This window comes from Arachis ipaensis, chromosome B6 (assembly GCF_059453495.1).
Source record: "Arachis ipaensis isolate K30076 ecotype BB chromosome B6, ASM5945349v1, whole genome shotgun sequence".
NCBI classification, from domain to species: domain Eukaryota; kingdom Viridiplantae; phylum Streptophyta; class Magnoliopsida; order Fabales; family Fabaceae; genus Arachis; species Arachis ipaensis.
The window spans coordinates 152,606,120-152,625,674 of NC_142441.1; the positions used below are offsets into that span (position 1 = coordinate 152,606,120).

The 19,555-nt window shown below is 32.4% G+C and overlaps 4 protein-coding genes and 2 pseudogenes across 4 annotated transcripts; 4 read left to right on the plus strand and 2 right to left on the minus strand.

The window, feature by feature from the left end:
* LOC148563166 (uncharacterized) lies at window positions 1–453 on the minus strand. Its single transcript, XM_088491203.1, has 2 exons — window positions 261–453; window positions 1–152 (listed from the first exon to the last, which is right to left on the minus strand). Exons 1-2 carry the CDS (start codon window positions 451–453, stop codon window positions 1–3), a joined length of 345 nt encoding a protein of 114 aa, XP_088347329.1.
* A 36-nt stretch (window positions 454–489) lies between these two features.
* LOC148563167 (uncharacterized) lies at window positions 490–3,521 on the minus strand. The gene is made up of 3 exons (XM_088491204.1): window positions 2,897–3,521; window positions 647–803; window positions 490–556 (listed from the first exon to the last, which is right to left on the minus strand). Exons 1-3 carry the CDS (start codon window positions 3,519–3,521, stop codon window positions 490–492), a joined length of 849 nt encoding a protein of 282 aa, XP_088347330.1.
* Window positions 3,522–7,494: 3,973 nt separating this feature from the next.
* Window positions 7,495–10,903, plus strand: LPAT4 (lysophosphatidyl acyltransferase 4). The gene is made up of 4 exons (XM_016307696.3): window positions 7,495–7,914; window positions 8,987–9,588; window positions 9,831–9,961; window positions 10,360–10,903. The coding sequence occupies exons 2-4, from the start codon at window positions 9,017–9,019 to the stop codon at window positions 10,806–10,808; spliced, it is 1,152 nt and encodes a 383-aa protein (XP_016163182.1). The 5' UTR covers window positions 7,495–7,914; window positions 8,987–9,016; the 3' UTR covers window positions 10,809–10,903.
* A 1,410-nt stretch (window positions 10,904–12,313) lies between these two features.
* Window positions 12,314–13,615, plus strand: LOC107605729 (pathogenesis-related protein 5-like). The gene is made up of 2 exons (XM_016307698.3): window positions 12,314–12,468; window positions 12,760–13,615. Exons 1-2 carry the CDS (start codon window positions 12,408–12,410, stop codon window positions 13,449–13,451), a joined length of 753 nt encoding a protein of 250 aa, XP_016163184.3. The 5' UTR covers window positions 12,314–12,407; the 3' UTR covers window positions 13,452–13,615.
* A 1,776-nt stretch (window positions 13,616–15,391) lies between these two features.
* Window positions 15,392–16,820, plus strand: LOC107605730 (pathogenesis-related protein 5 pseudogene; annotated as a pseudogene).
* A 1,923-nt stretch (window positions 16,821–18,743) lies between these two features.
* LOC107647811 (pathogenesis-related protein 5 pseudogene) lies at window positions 18,744–19,463 on the plus strand (annotated as a pseudogene).
* The last annotated feature ends 92 nt before the right edge of the window (window positions 19,464–19,555 follow it).

Here is a 19,555-nt window from a genome sequence, read left to right on the forward strand (position 1 = left end):
TTACTCCGTCGTCTCAGACTCAATTAATAAGAAAGCGATGGGAAGAATATTGTTATAACCATCTTGAGCCACAGTAATTAACAGCACGCCCTTGTACTTTCCATATAAGTGCGTCCCGTCCACAAATACAAAAGGCTTGCAATGCTTAAATGCTTCAATACATGGAGGAAATGCCCAAAAAAACTTATCAAATTGACTCTACACTCCATCAACCATGTCCCCGTTGTAATAAAGAACATCAACGCATTTGTGAATCGTACCTGGGAGGCACTCTAGCAAAGCTTGTAAGAGCACAGGTATCCTGTTGTACGACTCTTTCCAGTCACCATAGATCTTCACAATCGCTTTCTGCTTTGCCATCCACACCTTTCGATACGAGGTCTTGAAATGGAAACTTTGATAAAAAGAACTTTGCAACACTGGGATAGACACCGACGGGTCAGTCTTTATCATAGGTAACATGACCTTGTAAATCAAACCATTATCCAGCTAAGCATGGTCCTGAGACATTGTAGGTGCCAGACAGGTATGTGATCCACTGAACCAACACATCTCCCTACAAATTTTCCGTAGATGTCAACATTATGCAAAACACAAAACTAACGTAACAAGGTCTAATGCATCCAAAATAAATCTCAACACATACCAGTAATTCAAGTTCTGTCGTAGTACCACACGAAGACTCCATGGACAACCATTGGTAAATTGCTTGCAACGACAGCGGTATTTAAGCCTATTTGACTCGAGAACTCTATACTTCGCATTCCGCCGAATACTGTAGCTCTTCACTGCCATTAGAACTACTTCATGGTAGGGGTATAAGTTACCGAACCGGACCAAAAAATACCGCAAAATCGAACTGAAAATTACAACAACCGAATGAAAAACCCAAAAAACTATTTTTTTTTAATTAAACTGATCGGTTCGGTTCGGTTATCGGTTGGCTTGGAAGAAATCGAACCGAACCGAACCGAAGAAGATGTTTCATAGTAGTTCTTTTTACTAGTTTACCCTTAGTTTAACCTAGGAATAAAACCCTAAATCTGAATACTCTCACTCTCTTTCCCTTTCACTCGCGCAGCCTCAGTCCTCTCCTCACACAGACACCCACTCACCCACAGGCCACAGCTCACTTCCATCTTCCATTCTTCCTCCTCTATGTGGCCATGCCTGAGAGAATGAGTCTGAGAGAGCCAGAGAGCCAGAGAGCGTCATCCACCATCAAGGAAGTCCTCCATCGTCACTTGAAGCCGTTGCAAGTCATCCATTCATCTCCGTCGCAGACTCGCAAGCGTAGCAAAGAGCAGCGCCGTCGTGTAGCCAGAAGCATCGTCCAGTTCGCACCCTCGTGCAGTCCTGAGTCCACGTCGTCGTCCAGTCATAAGCCGTCGCAACAAACCCTAAGCCGTGGCAACAAACCATGCTTGAAAGTGGTTTGAAGTTTCAAAAGGCGTTCAAGAGGTTAGGGGAGAAAGATACAGAATATGCTCTAATGCAAGGTGGTATTCTAAGGTATCTTGATTGGGACAATGCAAAACACTTTATGGAATTCTTGAAAATTTTTCATGATGTTACAAAGAGTGTGTCTGGTAGTTTGCTTGTGACTTCTTCTCAATATTTTCATGAGTTTTGTAAGATCTTGCGAGTGTTCAAGGCTTCTTGTGGTAGTCGAGATCCATTACTTGAGAGTATGGCTAAGAGGATGAAGCTTAAGTATGACAAGTACCGGGGTAACATAAAAAATATCAATATGATGATTTTTGTTGTTGTGGTTCTTGATCCTAGATACAAGTTGAAGTTTGTGAACTTTAGCTTTGAAAATCTATATGATAAGGATGATGCTGATTTTTTGGGTGCAAAGTGAAAGAGACCTTCTCCAAGATGTTTGAATGCTATGTGAATGCAAATAATGGGGGTAGATCTTTTACTTCAGCAACAATGGATGATGCATCAGATGTGGGAGTACCTGATACCGACATGGCTAGTGATTTTTTCAAGGAGGTGCATTTTCATGAGATCATCAATAAGAATGAGGTAGATTTGTATTTGATGGATGGTTTAGAGAAGTCTCGTGATCAAAATACTTTTGACATATTGAATTGGTGGAAGGTAAATTCTAGCAAGTATCCTATCTTACCCCAAATAGCTAGAGATGCCTTAGCAATGCCGGTCTCGACTGTTGCTTCAGAATCGGCTTTTAGCACTGGTGGAAGAGTGCTTAACAACTATAGGAGTTCTTTAACTCTAAAGACAATTGAGGCCTTGATTTGCACATAAAATTGGTTTCATGCTTCTCCAATAACAACTGATTTTGATGAGCTTATTGAGGAGTTTGAGAAACTTGAATTAGGTATGTAAAAAAGAAATTTGAAGTTCCTTTCATAGTTTATGTTTATAATTTATAATCTATATTATGTTTATGTTTATAATCTATATTGATTTCTTTGTTTTGTTTTTGTAGAAATTACACCAACCGGAGAAGATGATGATGAGTCTGGGGTGGATTCAGATTAAGTATGGTGGCTGTTTGGTTTTTATTTGGTTTAAAGTGGCTGTTTTGGTTTTTAGTATGTTTTAAAGTGTGTTTGTTTTTGTTGTTTGCTAGACATTTTTAATTGTCTTTGTTTCATGTTTAATTAAGTTGAATTTGTATTGAATTTGGATGTGATATACTCTTGTTATTCTAGTTTATTGAAAGTTTTAAACTTCATTTTATGGTAATTTAAATTCTGATTATTAGGTTTAAAAAAACCAACAAAATCGAACCGCTATTGGTTCAGTTCGGTTCGGTTGTCCAGAAAGCAATAAATCGAACAGTTGGTATCATTGTAGAACCGACCAGGTCGATTCGGTTGGTTTTCGGTCTAAAGCTGAACCGATTACACCCCTACTTCACGGTTCCTGAACCTATGCCCAATTCGGAATTCCACCCCACCATCCGTGTTGTAATCCTTCCCGTCACCAGAATTCAGAAGATCGTCCGGCTGCATTGCGTCCAAGTGTAACGTCTGATAATGACTCGGAACATTGGACAGTCGAGGAATGACCAAAGGCGAAGGCAGGAAAAAACCTACCAACACCACGACCGGAGTCTCTGGCACATACTCATCTTCATCCACTGTATCACTTGACGACCCGGACCCAGCAACATAAGTTAAATTGCCGTCGCTGTCGTCCTCGTCAACACTATCATGAGGCTGGGCGTAGTGGATCGATGTGGCCTTGAGCGGGAAAACTTCAGGAGTCGAAGAAGACGGCCCACCACCAACAACCACGTCACAGACCACATCATACAACTCCATCACATGTTGCGGCATTAGTTGTGTATGTACGTCAAACATTACTCTCACTTGCTGATCCCCATCAATCCAAAATAACCGGTTAGTAAATTCACCGTTCGAAAGCGCGTGCAAAAATCTATATGCAACCCGCTCAACCTCCTTCGTACCTACTTCCCCCATATTGCTCAACATGACTATCTTTAGCACATCCAGATTATCAACCCGGTTAGTGCGCAACATGATAGTCTTATCAGACTTGAAAATCACTCATTCATCACCGTGTCTGACTATCCCATTAGGATACACCACAATAAAGAAGAATTGGTTATTCCCCATCAGAACAAAACAGAAAGAAGAGAAAGAAAAAATTGGTTTGTCAACTATGTGAGGGGAGGTATTGGGATGACCTCTATAAATAGACTTATTCTCCAACATATCTTGGGTGCAGAGACATCTAAGCCATAATACACATATTTTGAGTGCTGAGACTAATTAAATTCTTGATTATATCTCGAATGCTGAGGGGTTAACTACCGAGTTGTTCTTTCACAAAACGTGCTTATCTCGGATGTTCAGTATTCATGATGTAACTCAGCGTCACCCTATCACAGCACGGTGTCACAACATTCGAGATGTAGTTACTATATTTATTTTTTATAATTACTATATTTATTTAGTTTAAATAAAAAATAGTATGATACAATAAGTTATAAAATTGTTATATATAAATTCAAATGATAGAAAATGGTTGGTACCAAGTATAAAATTGTTTGTGTTCAATATTGTTAAGGTATGTATTATTCAATATAATATGAAGAAGAGAAGTTATGTTTAATTGTATATTATAACATTTAGTATTTCGATATAGGAAAAGAAAATCAGTGTTATTTAGATTATTTTTTATTAGTAATAGATGTGAGTTAAACTGTAATTAGTTAGATATTTTAGTATATATCAATTAGAATAAAAATGAGTAAAGTATTGTTTTTGTCCCCAACGTTTGAGGTAAGTTCTATTTGTGTTCCTAACGTTTAAATCGTCTTATTTGTATCCTTAACATTTATAAAAGTGATTCAATGTTATCCTATTATCAATTATACTAACAAATCAGATTATATTTTTCAATTATTCTCACTTGGATGTATTCATTCTCAATTAGGTCTCACTTGAATGTGTTCGATTTTAATATTATACTCACTATTTGTGTTTAGATTCAATTATGTCCCTAAAAAAGTGAATTATGTAAATGTTGTAGGAATTAGTTTCAATATTTGATGAGCTATTTTTCGGAGTAGATCATCAATTCTATCACAGACATTTGTATTCTAACTTCAAGAAGAGATTTTTAAAACTCAAACTAAAGCGCTCATGATGTGAATTGACGACAGGATAACATTGAATCACTTTTACAAACGTTAGGGATACAAATAGGACGATTTAAACGTTAGAGACATAAATAGGATTTACCCCAAACGTTGGGGACAAAAACGATACTTTACTCAATAAAAATTAATTTAATTTTTTAATTATTTAATATATGATTATAATTAATTATAATAAAAAATACATAATTAACCACTTAAAAAACGTTTTTAGTTTATAGATAATTACATCTTAGGTATTCTTTATATACTTTTATTATAATTAATTTAACATATTAAATTAAATATGTAGTGCCTCAAATATGATTGTTCTCCTTGGAGATGGTGTCTAACGTTTTCTTATTGTCATCACACAAGCAAATAAAGTCTGATTTATGTCTTCACTAATACATAATGAAATGAAGATTGTGGAAGAGTCATTTACTCGTCCTAATCATTATATTAACATTGTTCCTTAGCCAGAGTCAAGCTCCAAACCGATGATAATTTTATGATAATTTTGTTAGGAAATTATTTAATTTCTTAAAGTTTTTAGCGGCTAGACGAGTTTTATATTTGTCAATATTATCTTTAGAATTTTTTTTTTGTTTTAAATATTCATTTATAATCGATTAATTTCACACCTTTAGATAATTCTATGAGATTCTAAATATTATTATTTTTTATAAATTTCATCTCTTTTTTCATGGTATCGATCTACTTTTTTGAGTTAGAACTTTGTATAATTTGAAGAAAATTAATTGGATTATTTTCTGTTAAACCAATATCATTCTTATGTTCTTGGAGATAGACTACATATTTATCCGAAATTGCATCAATCCACTTCTTCTTTCTCTGTTAGATTTTTTTAATGACATTTCTTGAGGTTGTTGAACTTGTTGTATGGGTTGGAATTGAGAAGGTTTCTCATTATTCTCCTGTATTTTCAACAACAACAATATTATTATTGTTCTCTTGTACTGTAATTGAAACTATAGTAGGATTCTCATTATATTCTTATACTATGGGTTTGGTTGGACGTCATTTTTTAAAAAGATCTTTTACAAAAGTAAAAATAATTTTATATTTGGATATTTCATGTAAAAAAAATTTTATTTATCAATTATGTTTGGGTAAAATAAGACAAAAGTAATTTTTGTTCATTTATTATGTGAAAAATATTTTTTTTAAAGAAAAAAGATCTTTTAAAAAAATATAAATTGTAACTTCTCAAACAATTTTTTTTCTAATACTTTTACTTTTACTATTAGAATTTTGTCAAACACGAAAAAATAAAAAAAAAAAGATATTTTTTCATTTAAAAAATCTTTTTTTTCATCGATTTAATGACGCCCAAACTAGCACTATAACTGCATCTTGAACAATAATATGTACAAAGACCTCATGATTATCAGTTACATAATCTTTATCAAAAGCAACATTCTTAATACTTCTTTTTCCAAACTCAACATTCTCAGAAAATCTCGCATTTTCCGTTTCAAAAATAGACCTTAATGCATGATTGTAAAACGTGTATCCCGTGAACGCTCAATATAACCAATAAAGTAGCAACTAATTGTTCTTGAATTCAATTTTCTTTTATATGCGGCCTATAAAGTCGCGCCTCAGTTGGACATTTTCAAATATGCAAATGCTTTATACTGTCCAATCCAAATTTTATAAGATGTTTTGTTAATTGTTTTACTTGATACCCTATTAAAGATGTACACTGTAGTCTCTAAGACTTATCTCCAAAATAATTCAGGTAAAAAAAAAAAAGTAATCATACTTCTCACCATATCTTTAAGAATGAATAAATAATAAGATTGAAAATAAATTATTTTTATTAATTGACAATAAACAATTAATTCACATTATAAAATTTTTTTACGTTAATAATGTATAAAATTTAAAAATTCAACAAATAATTAGGATTTTTTTATTATTTTTATTTTGTTAAAAAATATATTCTAATTTAAAAAAAAATAAAAGAGACCAAATTGAATGTTATTAAAAAAATTTTAAAAAAATAAATATTATCATATAGTTCATATAACATTAATAACTAAAAATTATTAAATTCACATGAAAATAACTCTACAAAATATACAAGCTAAAAATAAAAAATATTATTCAGTCACTAAAATCATTCACTAATATATATTTATATATAAATATATGTGTGATTTAATTTATCTTTAATGTGTATTTATATTTTAATATATATTTTATACTAGTGGTTGACTTTAATGACTAATTTTAGAGTACACATAACATAGTCCGATAAAAAACAATATGAAATTTGTATTCTAGTGTAGCAAAATTTAAGAGTTAATACTTAATTCAGTCCCAAAACTTGTATACGAGTCTCAATTTAGTTTATGAAATTTTAATTATTTTTTTTTAGCCTCTAAACTTTATAAAAGTGACCCACATTAGTTCCTGATACGATTTTTGGCACAAAATATTAATGAAGCGTTGACATAAACAACTAAATAATATGCATGAACTTGTAATACGACTTGTTTTGATTTTGACGCTCAAATATCCTAAAATGATATTGGATAATTTGCTTTAGAAATAAAAATTTCAATAAATATTACTTACAATATTTTTTTGGGTTATTTAAGTTCTAAAATAAAAATGACGTCGTTTTACAAAATTTAATGTGATATCTAAACATCTATATTAATATTATTAATGTTATGTTAATGTTTATATGTCAAAAATTATTCTAAGAATTAACATAAATTATATTAATAAAATTTAAAAATTAAATAAAAATAAATAAAATTTTAAAGACTAAATTAAAGTTGGTATATAAATTGAGGGACCAATATCTCGAAATCCAAAGAAAGTAATAGATAAACCTAAACTAGAAGAATACAAATATATAAGAAAAAAAAGGGGTAGAAAGTAGAAACAATAGAAGCGATAGCAGAAGAGAAGAGCAAAGAAAGAAAGAGATCTGGATGAGAAAGAGAGAGTGGAGGCAGAACACAAGACAAGTAAACGAAATGAAACTAATTCCAACGCTATCGTGTCCTTCTCTCCCTTCTCTTCTCTTCTTCTGCTAACACCGCTTCCAATACTAACAAACAAACACGCCCTCGGAATTCGATATTCCAACTATTCATTCCTTAATCCTTATTCCCTTCCCTGTTTCATTGCTTCTTCTTCTTTTAAACAATAACATTGCAACACACTTAACACTATATTACTTCACACTCTCTCTCACACACAAGCTTCACAACAACCAGTTCCCTCGCCAGGTCAGTTACTTTTTCTTTCTTCTCACTCAGCTTTTAACTCCTTCGATTTTAATATTTCAATTCAACATGCGCTTTTCGCTGATTTATCACTTATGTGTCTCTGCCTTTTTAGGTTTTTCTTTTTTTTTTTAATTAATTCAGGATTAGGATTTTTAATTCCTGATTACTGTGCGCGCGCGAGTTTATGATTATGATTATGATTATGATTATGATTATGATTAGGATTAGGATTAGGATTAGGATGCTTGTTATCGTAAAAACAAAGATTTTGAGATTCTAAACTCGTACGTGTACTTGGCATACTGGATTGGAATCAAGGACTTACGTAGGTATCAAATACTAATAGAAACAGTGATTTTGGATTTGGAGCGTTTATTTGACGCCAACTGTTCAATCACTCTGATTCCTATAACACAAGAAATTCCATGGTTTTACTTCTTTGTTAAGTGTGCTTGCCAATAATTGAATTACACGTTGTCTTTGCTTGTAAATTTTATTGTATCAAATGATTGAATGAGAGTAAATTGGGGAATCTGAGGCCTGTTTGTGTCCATTTTCATTTTACTGTTTTTCCTCTCTTTTTTCTTGGGATTTTCTCTCAAATTCTAAAAGTAGGAAATGTTAGAAAGTGGAAATGGAAACCAAAAAAGTTTCAGTACATACTTTGTTTACCCTCTGGTAACCGAGGATTACATATGTTTGTACCTCAACTAAATCTATATCCGTTGTAATTAACTCTGCTACAAATTTAGCTGAAACATCACTGTAAAAACGGAAGAAGCAATTCAGAACCTTGCCACTTAATCTTAAGACATTGAGAGCCTTCAAATTATGATCATTGATATTGTTGATTAAGTTTTCTTTTAACTTTGGACCATTTCATTATGCGATTGCCCAATTTACATAACAGAGCATTTTAATCCGAGCAGAACTTTGTCACATAAATTGATTGCTACCCTATTTTGCTTGTTGTAAATAATGTGAAAATTTATGCTATTGTTGTTGTACCTGCTACTATTTTTGTCCAGAATTTTGGGAATCGTGCAATAATATTAAACCACAATTATTGCAGAGGGAGGTTATCAACAGTTCCTTGAAGAAGATGGATGTTTGCAGCCCTCTTAAATCCGATACTAAACTAAATCACCAACCTCTGACCCCTCTTAGGTTGTTAAGGGGTCTGTTATGTTTAGTGGTGTTTCTTTCCACAGCTTTTATGTTCTTAATCTATTTTGCACCAGTGGCAGTTGTAGCGTTGAGGCCTTTCAGCACACATTATAGTAGGAAGACAGTGTCATTCATCTTTTCGCTTTGGTTAGCTCTGTGGCCCTTTCTATTTGAAAAGATAAACAAAACTAAAGTTGTCTTTTCTGGTGATAGTGTTCCGTCAAAGGAACGTGTTTTACTTATTGCTAATCACAGAACTGAGGTTGATTGGATGTACTTGTGGAATCTTGCACTTCGTAAGGGAAGACTTGGATGCATAAAATACATCCTTAAAAGCAGCTTGATGAAATTGCCTATATTTGGTTGGGGATTTCACATTCTGGAGTTCATTGCAGTGGAGAGGAAGTGGGAGATAGATGAGAAAATACTGCACCATAAGCTTTCGACACTAAAGGGTCGTCAAGATCCTTTATGGCTAGCTCTTTTTCCAGAAGGAACCGATTATACGTATTACCACCTATCCCTCTCACCTTAGATCTCATCTTTTTGACTTACCAAGTCTTGCATCATCATTTGATAATGAACTGAACTCATATCAGTTCAAAAAAGTATTTAAATTTTGAATGCATGCATTTAAGTTTGTATAACCACTATCATGCTAAAATTTGGGCTTCATGTTAACCATACAACTAAGCAATATATAATTCAATTAAGGAGCACCATTAATATGTTTTTTTGCTTTTATGCAGTGAACAGAAGAGTCAAAATAGTCAAAAATATGCTTCTGAAGTTGGGCTACCTGTGCTGAAAAATGTGTTGCTGCCAAAAACAAAAGGGTTTCATGCTTGCTTGGAAGCTCTACGAGGCTCATTGGATGCAGGTTTCTATTATAATTCCTTGCTCCAATTTTCCTATGATACTCATTCAGTCACTCCTTCATAATGTCTCACTGGTGCCTATTTTAGAAATTATGCAGTGCTAGCAATTTATATCTGACAACCCTTTTGAAATTTTTAGTAGTTGTAGAATTATTATGATGTAGTTTACATACTTTATGTATGTGTGTTCATGACGTTTAATTGTTTATGTTCCATCGTTCTCCCGTAGAAATATAATTCCAGTTCATAGACCTAATTTCACCTTTAGTTCGTGCTTGATTATTTTCACATTACAGTTGCGCAATATTTCAACTGACTCTTGATGTTATTTTCTTCTCAAAATCTATTAATCTTTTTAAGTATGTTCATATGCTGAACTTTATGGCCGTATTGCCTGCAGTGTATGATGTGACTATCGCTTATAAAAATCAATGTCCAACTTTTCTGGACAATGTCTTCGGTGTGGATCCGTCTGAAGTCCACCTACATGTTTTGCGGATTCCGGTGGATGGGATTCCAGCTTGTGAAACTGAAGCTGCTTCATGGCTAATGAACGCATTCCAGAAGAAGGATCAATTGCTCTCTGATTTCAAGGTTCATGGTCATTTCCCTAACCAAATAAATGAAAAGCAACTTTCAACATCCAAGTGCATCGTTACTTATACTTTGGTGGTTGCTTTCACTGCGCTGTTCACATATTTCACCTTTTTCTCTCACATTTTGTTCAAGTTATACGTAGGTCTATCATGTGCGTATCTTGCTATTTCAACGCGCTATGATTTTCAATTGATGCCTTTTACATTCTATGTTAATGCACTCTTTAACAGCAAGAAACAAAAGAGTGGATAATGTTGTTAATTGTAAGTGGCCAATGTACAATTTTGGAATTGATATTTGAATTGTAAATCATTTGTTGCTGTTTGTTGGAAATTCAGGAAATTAGGGTCACAGTTGTACAGTTGTTGCAATTCAGGTATCTGGTAGAGCATCTTTATTCAAAATCATATTTTATTTAAACCTGGTGGCATAAACATCTGTTTCAACTTTAATTTGGAAACTCTACATAACCATTCAATTATATATTGATGGATCAATAAAGTAATTATTTTACAAACTAACTTGGGTTGGTCGAGTGGTCAGCTCTATCATCTACTTAAGCAAATGTTGAGAATTCGAATCCATCTTGTGTATGCAGCAATCCATTGGTTAGCGACAGACCCTTAAATAGAGTTCAGATCTGGGACGAATTAGTCCTTAGTCTGTCGGGTTGTCGGGTTGGATGGGTAACCAAAAAAAGTAATTATTCTACGCTAATTGCTTAAAAACAATCATGAATTTAATTACATAATTTTATAATGTCAATACGTTCTACTAGCATTTTCTAAATCATTTTTAGAGAGCAGATTGATAGATCTATGAAGGAACTTAGAAAACTGAAGTTTTGATGTGCCTCATTCATTACATATTATTTTTTCCTTATTTAATTCAATATTAAATGGTGGGAATGTCGATGTTAATTTTAAAAGTATAATTTTGCCCTCAAGATATGAGTTGTACTATGAACATGTCAGTTGTCAAATGGAACATAATTAATCATTTAAGTCCTATAAAATAATTATCAATATTTGAATGACTAATCTTTTGTCAACAAACTAATCTCTCGATGATCACAATGGTACTTTAGTACTTTGTTGTGACCCATTCCCTGTTCGGCCTTTCTTTCAAGATCAACTAGGTCATTAACTATAAATGGAAAATGTTTAGTTGAGAAGTTAGAACAATGATTATATCTTCTTTCCATGGTCATGATTTGTTTCTTGTTTCTTTCTTTCTTCCAAACTTATTAAAGATAGAGTTTCAACATACGTGACCCATCAATTCCTTTTTGTGTCCTATGTTGTTTGTCCCATGCCAAGTCACAAAAAGGGGAGTCACAACTCACAAGTGTTATTATTCAAACCACAAGTTCGTGAGTAAAAAGTGTAGAAATAGAGAGACATCTGGATATACTTGCTGTTTTCATCATAGTTTGGAAACTGAAAACTAATAACACCCTAAATACCAACGAAATTAAAGTAACATACTAACATGTGCGACCATTGAGCTAATCTATTATCTACATATCCACATAGATATAATATACTCATACGCATAAAATACTATATAATATAGAGATATAATAATGGATTAAGGCCGGTAGAGTTGGCACATCCCATCACAACATGTCCCACAATCTTAGCTTACATCCTCGTTCACAAAAAGATAAAGACAAATTGTTATATCATAATTACTTCAAAATTGTTACGGTCCACCAATATAATGTACAATTATAAATTGAAGTCCCTTTGGCCCTCAATTTTTCATTCTCATTATTATCACTTCAACACTCTTCTTTGCTTCACTTTCCTTCCCCTTCCTATTTCTCTCTACTACTTTTCTGTCAAAGCCATGGCCCTAACCTCATTAAGCTCAAAGTCTTGTGCAACCTTCTGGCTTTTCCTCCTCTTAGGTAAACAACAATTCCCTCTTCTTTTATTTCCTTTACATATGTAAACATTTTCTTTAATTAAGCTAAGTAAAACAATACAGATCATGATTAATAAATTAATCTCTATGTCATGTATATTGTAATCATGATATATTGTATATATAAATAAACTATTTAAGCCTAAAGTGTTTTCAGTTTCTTACCTATGCAATATTATCTTTGAATGGTAATTATTACATGTGTGAATAAATAAAACTTATGGTTGCAAAGGACTTGATTGTAATTATTTTTTATGGATGAATATATTTGCAGCTAATGTAGCATCAGCTACATTGTTTACCCTACATAACAATTGCAAATACACTGTTTGGCCTGGAACACTTTCCGGCAATAACCCGACAATTCTTGACACCGGTCTTTCTCTAACATCCGGTTCTTTGGTCCAGATGACCGCCCCAGCTGGCTGGTCAGGACGATTCTGGGGTAGAACCGGATGTAACTTCGATATTGCTGGTAATGGCAAATGTGCCACCGGAGATTGTTCCGGTGGCCTCAAGTGCACTGGTGGAGGCGTTCCACCAGTGACACTAGTGGAATTTACCACCGGAAGTGCGACCAATGGCAACAAAGATTTTTATGACGTAAGCTTGGTGGATGGTTACAATGTGGCCATTGGAGTACAGGCAACCGGAGGAACCGGTGATTGTCAATACGCAGGTTGCGAAAATGACCTGAATGGTTACTGCCCAAAGGAGTTGCAGGTAAAAGATGATACCGGTTCGGTAGTAGCATGTAAGAGCGCGTGTGTGGCGTTTAACACCCCGGAGTATTGTTGCACCGGGGAGCACTCAACGCCACAAACGTGCTCACCTACGAATTACTCAAAAATGTTTAAGAATGCATGTCCAAGAGCTTATAGTTACGCTTATGATGATGCTTCAAGCACTTTTACATGCTCAGGTGCAAATTACATCATCACTTTTTGCCCCGCAGGATCATCTTAGTTCCTCATATTTCAATATAAATAATCTTATATGATTATGACAAAACCTGAAATAATGATCAAAATCAATATGTATCAAGAATTCATTGATTTGTTTTTTTTTTTTTTTTACCAATTCTAGTATATTGTATCAAAAGATGTTAGAAACATGTTATATATTATAGATATCTTGTGTGTGTGTGTTTTTTTTTTTTTTAACTAAAGATAAGAAATTCGAACTCGCAATCTCTTAATTGAGTATGGGGAGACTATGCCATTTGAGCTATAACTCATTGGCATCTTGTGTGTTTATATAGATGCACGTGTTACTGAATAATAAATTTGATATAAAGTAAATATAATTAAATACCGAATAGGATATACATATGATAGATTTTTAATCAAAAGTATTTAAAAGGTATTGATATCATTAAGTTTTCTAGAGATACCAGAAAAGATCCACGTAGAAAAAAGAAACTTTTTGATAGGATATTAGAGAAAAGTTAACATCATTGTGATTGAGTGACGTGTAATAATTATAAGACATTCATTCATTAATTCATATACCAGCATTGGTGGAGCTTGAAAATTTTTTTTCAAATGTATATAAATTATAATTTTAAAAGTTAATTAAAAAATTTTTTTATGCATATATGTTTATTTCATTCAAATTAAATTAGTTTTTAACTTCTAACACAAATTGAAAACAAATGATAATAAGAGAACATGAAGCCTATAATTACCAATTAGTCAAGTTAATTGGCTTGATTCCTATCTAAGCATATGAAATGATATATTCATTCTAAAACTGAAGTCATTTCACATATTCTTTCACGTTTGAGTTGATATTTTTAGCCATAAAATCAACTGAATAATTGGTCATTCTTTGAATTAAGGTAATACTAGTCTTTTAATTTCAATTCAAAATTTCTTGAATCTTTTTATTAAATTTTTTTCTAGAATAATATTATCAAACTTCTTTTTTTAAGATCATAAAAAAAGCGTCTAAACAATTCGTCTCATAAAAAACATCGCGAAACTACATTTCTAATATCGTAATCCTAAATATAACTAAAACATGTATTTAAAAAAAAAAAAAAACTCCGATTTGATATTGGCATTTATATTATTTGTCATGTAAAATCGAATAGAATATATATAATTTGATCATATATATGGACAGCAGAATTGGCAAAGTTTCATCACAAGATCACCCACAACCTTACATGGATCACAGAAAGATAGGGCCAAATTAATGAATTATTATATCATATAGTTTCTCCAAAATGGTTACGGTTTGAACTAATTATAAATTGAACTCTCTTTAGCCCTCAATTTTCATTCTCAATCTCATTACTATTCCTTGCTTCCTTCTTTCTTTCTTTTACAACTTTTTTGTATCGATCAAAGCCATAACTATATCCTCGAGCTCAATGTCTCAGGCATTCTTCTGGCTATTCATCCTCTTGGGTAAATAACAATAACTCCCTCTTTTTACATTCTTATATGCATTTTTTTTGTTGTTGTATATTTACACGCGTATTTAATAATTAATAGTTTAATACTGCCAATTTGACTATTTATTCATTAACCTTTTTTTAATTTTTAGATAATTATTTATTTCTTAATGGTTAATGGAAAAGTATATAAAACCAAGAGGTGATCAACTACAAAGTAAACAACTTAACTAATTTATAATTATATTTAATTAATTTTATTTGTTTTTAATTTATAATATTTGATATTAATTGCTTCTCACCCCAAATTAAAATTCTGAATGATACGTTAGAGAATTAGGTTAGAAAATTAGGGACGGAAATCACGAAACTCTGCTTCCAATAATTCCGATTCTTAGTATATAAAAAAATTTATAAAATATATAAAAGAACATTCATTTATTATGAGAAAAAAACATTATGATACTTAGTAGAAGAAACATCCTAATGCCTAGCATAAGTACAACGTAGAACTCAGAAGCATTTGGCTGATTTTCTGCTGCACCCTCTTGGTTCCTAGCATTGTTGTTCCTTAATATTTATGTAGTATATGTTAATCATATGACATAGCATATATGTGTATAAGTTAGCTTTCTTTTTTTTTTTTGGGTGGGCCTTATTTTCTTTTTTATTCATAGCTTTTTCCTTAACTTTTTCTTTCCTGTTTTTTTTTTGGACTTGTAACTTTTTCTTTCCTTAAAATAAAAAGAAGGTTAACTAACTTTTGGGCCAGCATTCTTGGGTTTCTTATTATATTCAAATTAAATGTTTGCCAAAAAAAAAATTTTAATTTGTGTTCTGGTTGTCAACCGGTCATCATTCTTGATTACCAGATGATAAATATTGTTGTATGCACTTTTTTTCTTGCTCACTTAAAAATAATTTTATGTGAAAATAAAAATTAAGATATTGATATATGTTATATTAAATAATTTAATCATCTAGTAATTTTTATCAATCATCTTTATGAAAACATTTTCATATTACTAGTGACCATTTTTTTTAGATTTGGCATGCCATTGCAAGTATATTAAAATTATAATTTCAAAGCACTTGAATATTTTTGTCCCAAAAAAAAAAAAAAAACCTCATGAATGTATATATTGGCAGGTAATGTTGCATCAGCCACATTATTCACCCTACGCAACAATTGCAAATACACTGTTTGGCCCGGAAGTCTTTCCGGCAATGGCCCAAATATTCTTGACACCGATCTTTCTCTAAGACCCGGTTCTTCGGCCCGATCAAATGTTCCGGCTGGTTGGTCAGGACGTTTTTGGGCTAGAACCGAGTGCAATTTTGATAGGACCGGTAACGGCAAATGTGCTACCGGAGACTGTCTCGGTGGCCTCAAGTGTATCGGCGGAGGTGCTCCGCCGGTAACACTGGCCGAGTTCACGGTTGGAAATGCCGGCAATGGCAATATGGACTTTTATGATGTGAGCTTGGTAGACGGTTACAATGTTCCTATGGGGGTACATGCAACCGGAGGAACCGGTAACTGTCAATATGCTGGCTGCGTTTCTGACCTAAATGATAACTGTCCAAAGGAGTTACAGGTAAAAGATGTTACCGGTTTGGTAGTTGCATGCAAGAGCGCGTGTGCGGCCTTCAACCGTCCGGAGTATTGTTGCACCGGAGAGCACGGAACACCACAGACATGCCCACCTACAAATTACTCAAAAATGTTTAAGATTGCATGTCCAAGAGCTTATAGTTATGCTTATGATGATGCTTCAAGCACTTGTACATGTTTTGGAGCAAGTTACACCATCACCTTTTGCCCCACAGAATCCTCATAAGTCCTAAATCTCTTGGGTTTTTTTTAGTTACATAGTTGTTATTGTTAAAAGAAAGGGTGTTTGTGGTTGGTTTATTAGTTAACGATGAAAAACTTGAATGCAGTTAACTTTATATGAAGTTGATAGTTGAGAATCGTTAAATGATTTGATAGATTTAACTAAATTATTATCTAAAAATTCTCACCTATCAACTTCACATGAAATTAACTGTATTTAAATTTTTTTTAATTAATTTAATCATATTTAATTAGAATTGAGGAGTTGCATCTTTATGTAACGTTTTTTTTTTCTTTTTTGTATTTTTCGTTCTACGAAAATTTATAGAGGAGTAATTTTATATTTTCTCTTAGGATCAAGTAAAAAATACAAAAGAAAAATGCCTTATGAAAATAGCTTAAATCAACTCAAATTATTGATATTTTTTTTTCCTTGTGATCTTTATTTTTGGCTAAATCTTAACCAGATTTTTTTTGTTGCAAAAGTAAACTTATTAGTTTGATAAATAAATTAAACTTTAAACAATGAAGATGAACACATACACTGATTCTTATTAGTAGCACCAACATTCAAGTCGAGACGTCGAGTTCATTTTAATATAATATTATAAACATAACCAGATGAAAATAACAAACATTTGAACCAAGGTCCATCACATCGAAAATAACAATAAATAATAGGATTTTCCAGCAATAAATTATGAATAATTCCTTTAAACCTAATCTCGCCAGAGTTACAAGATTTTAACTTTGATTTTTTTTTGTTTAGTAAGCAATCAGTTATTATTATAAACTGCACCAACCATCTTTGACTATAGGATTTTGATTTTATTTTCACCGTTTATGAACAAGGACATCAATTTATATGAATCAGTATCTACAGTAGTAAAGTTTATAATAATGGTAAATATTTATTGACATCAAGAACACACTAAAGAAAAAAGCACCATGGAAAACTAATAGTTTTCCCTTGATGGAGTCTAGCAAATATCATATAAATTTGAACATCTTTAAAGTCTGAACTTCTTGGTGCATGTTTAAATCAATACAGCAGTACCACTTAGAAAGAGAGGAACAACCTTAAACACCAATTGGTCCAAGCAAGCTAGAAAATAAAGCAAAAGCAACCAACAAAATCAAACAGAAAAAAGGCAAATTCTTTTGCTTTATTTGGTTTCCACTTACATTTCAATTGGGGATAATTGTACTATTAATTAATAAGAACACTTGTAAACAAGTTAATCAATCTATATGTAGAAATTGAAAGAGCTGCATATGTTTTATAGGATCCAAAAAGTAATTTTAGTTTTTAATGAAGATAACAAAATAATAAAGTTTGTTATAGATAAGTTTGTGTTATTAGTAAAAATCCTATTTTATACTTTATATCTTTATCATTCATCTTAGAGTGTTCAAAAATTTGACTCAGTCTAAGGCATATTTTTTGGATTGAATTTATTATTTGTACTCTATTAATTTTGAATCAAGTTCGAATCATGCCTCTTTTATGATTAAAATATAAATTTTATATTTTAATTAATCTTCCTAAATATTTTTTTTTTGAAATAAAATAATTGTATTAATTAATTAGGACCTGTTTAGATAAGTTCATAAATATTTTTTTTATTTTTAATTTATGAAAATATATAGTATTAATGTGTGGTACAATTTTTAAAATCAAATTATAATTTTCTAAAAAACTATTTAAATACTTATGAAAAAAAAAATTGTGTTTTGGTTGCCATCATTCTTCATTAGCAGATGATAAATATTGGTGTATGCACTCTTTTTTACTACTGACTTAAAAATAATTTTACGGGAAAATGATAATTAAAATATTGATACATGTTATATTAAATATTTAATCATCTAATAATTTTTATCAATCATCTTTATGAAAACATTTTCATATTACTAGCGACCGTTTTTTTGGATTTGGCACGCCATTGCAAGTATACTAAAATTATAATTTCAAAGCACTTGAATATTTTTGTCAAAAAAAAAAAAAAAACACTGATAGATGAATATATTGGCAGGTGATATTGCATCAACCACATTATTCACCCTACAAAACAATTGCAAATACACTGTTTGGCCCGGAAGTCTTTTCGGCAACTGCCCAAATATTATTTACACGAAACTTTCTCTAAGACCCGGTTTTTTTAAATGTGCCGGCTGGTTGGTCAGGACGGTTTTGGACTAGAACCGAGTGCAATTTTGATAGGACCGGTAAAGGTGAATGTGCTATCGGAGACTGTTTCGGTGGCCTCAAGTGTATCGGCGGAAGTGTTCTGCCGGTAACACTGGCCGGGTTCACGGTTGGAAATGCCGGCAATGGCAATATGAACTTTTATGATGTGAGCTTGGTAGACGGTTACAATGTTCCAATGGGGGTACATGCAACCGGAGGAACCGGTAACTGTCAATATGCTAGCTACGTTTCTGACTTAAATGATAACTGTCTAAAGGAGTTACAGGTAAAAGATGTTACCAGTTTGGTAGTTGCATGCAATAGCGTGTGTGCGGCATTCAACAGTCCGGAATATTGTTGCACCGGGGAGCACGGAACACCACAGACATGCCCACCTACAAATTACTCAAAAATGTTTAAGATTGCACGTCCAAGAGCTTATAGTTATGTTATGCTTATGATGATGCTTCAAGCACTTGTACATGTTCTGGAACAAATTACATCATCACTTTTTGCCCCCACAGAATCCTCATAAATCCTAAATCTTAGGTTTTTTTTTTTTGGGTTATATAGTTGTTACTTGTTAGTGTTAAAGAAAGGGTGTTTGTGATTGGTTTATTAGTTAAAGGTGAAAACCTTAG

What these genes read in the sequence shown, in the direction of transcription:
- LOC148563166 (XM_088491203.1), bottom strand. Translation starts at nt 453, where the DNA reads ATGATAAAGACTGACCCGTCGGTGTCTATCCCAGTGTTGCAAAGTTCT. An exon ending in TTTGCTAGAGTGCCTCCCAG is followed by an intron (nt 153 to 260) that starts GTACGATTCACA and finishes CATGTATTGAAG; the next exon opens with CATTTAAGCATTGCAAGCCT.
- LOC148563167 (XM_088491204.1), bottom strand. Translation starts at nt 3,521, where the DNA reads ATGTTGCGCACTAACCGGGTTGATAATCTGGATGTGCTAAAGATAGTC. An exon ending in TGGGCATAGGTTCAGGAACC is followed by an intron (nt 804 to 2,896) that starts GTGAAGTAGGGG and finishes CCTACCATGAAG; the next exon opens with TAGTTCTAATGGCAGTGAAG. An exon ending in CGACAGAACTTGAATTACTG is followed by an intron (nt 557 to 646) that starts GTATGTGTTGAG and finishes GAAAATTTGTAG; the next exon opens with GGAGATGTGTTGGTTCAGTG.
- LOC107605729 (XM_016307698.3), top strand. Translation starts at nt 12,408, where the DNA reads ATGGCCCTAACCTCATTAAGCTCAAAGTCTTGTGCAACCTTCTGGCTT. An exon ending in CTGGCTTTTCCTCCTCTTAG is followed by an intron (nt 12,469 to 12,759) that starts GTAAACAACAAT and finishes ATATATTTGCAG; the next exon opens with CTAATGTAGCATCAGCTACA.
- LPAT4 (XM_016307696.3), top strand. Translation starts at nt 9,017, where the DNA reads ATGGATGTTTGCAGCCCTCTTAAATCCGATACTAAACTAAATCACCAA. An exon ending in CCAGAAGGAACCGATTATAC is followed by an intron (nt 9,589 to 9,830) that starts GTATTACCACCT and finishes GCTTTTATGCAG; the next exon opens with TGAACAGAAGAGTCAAAATA. An exon ending in ACGAGGCTCATTGGATGCAG is followed by an intron (nt 9,962 to 10,359) that starts GTTTCTATTATA and finishes TATTGCCTGCAG; the next exon opens with TGTATGATGTGACTATCGCT.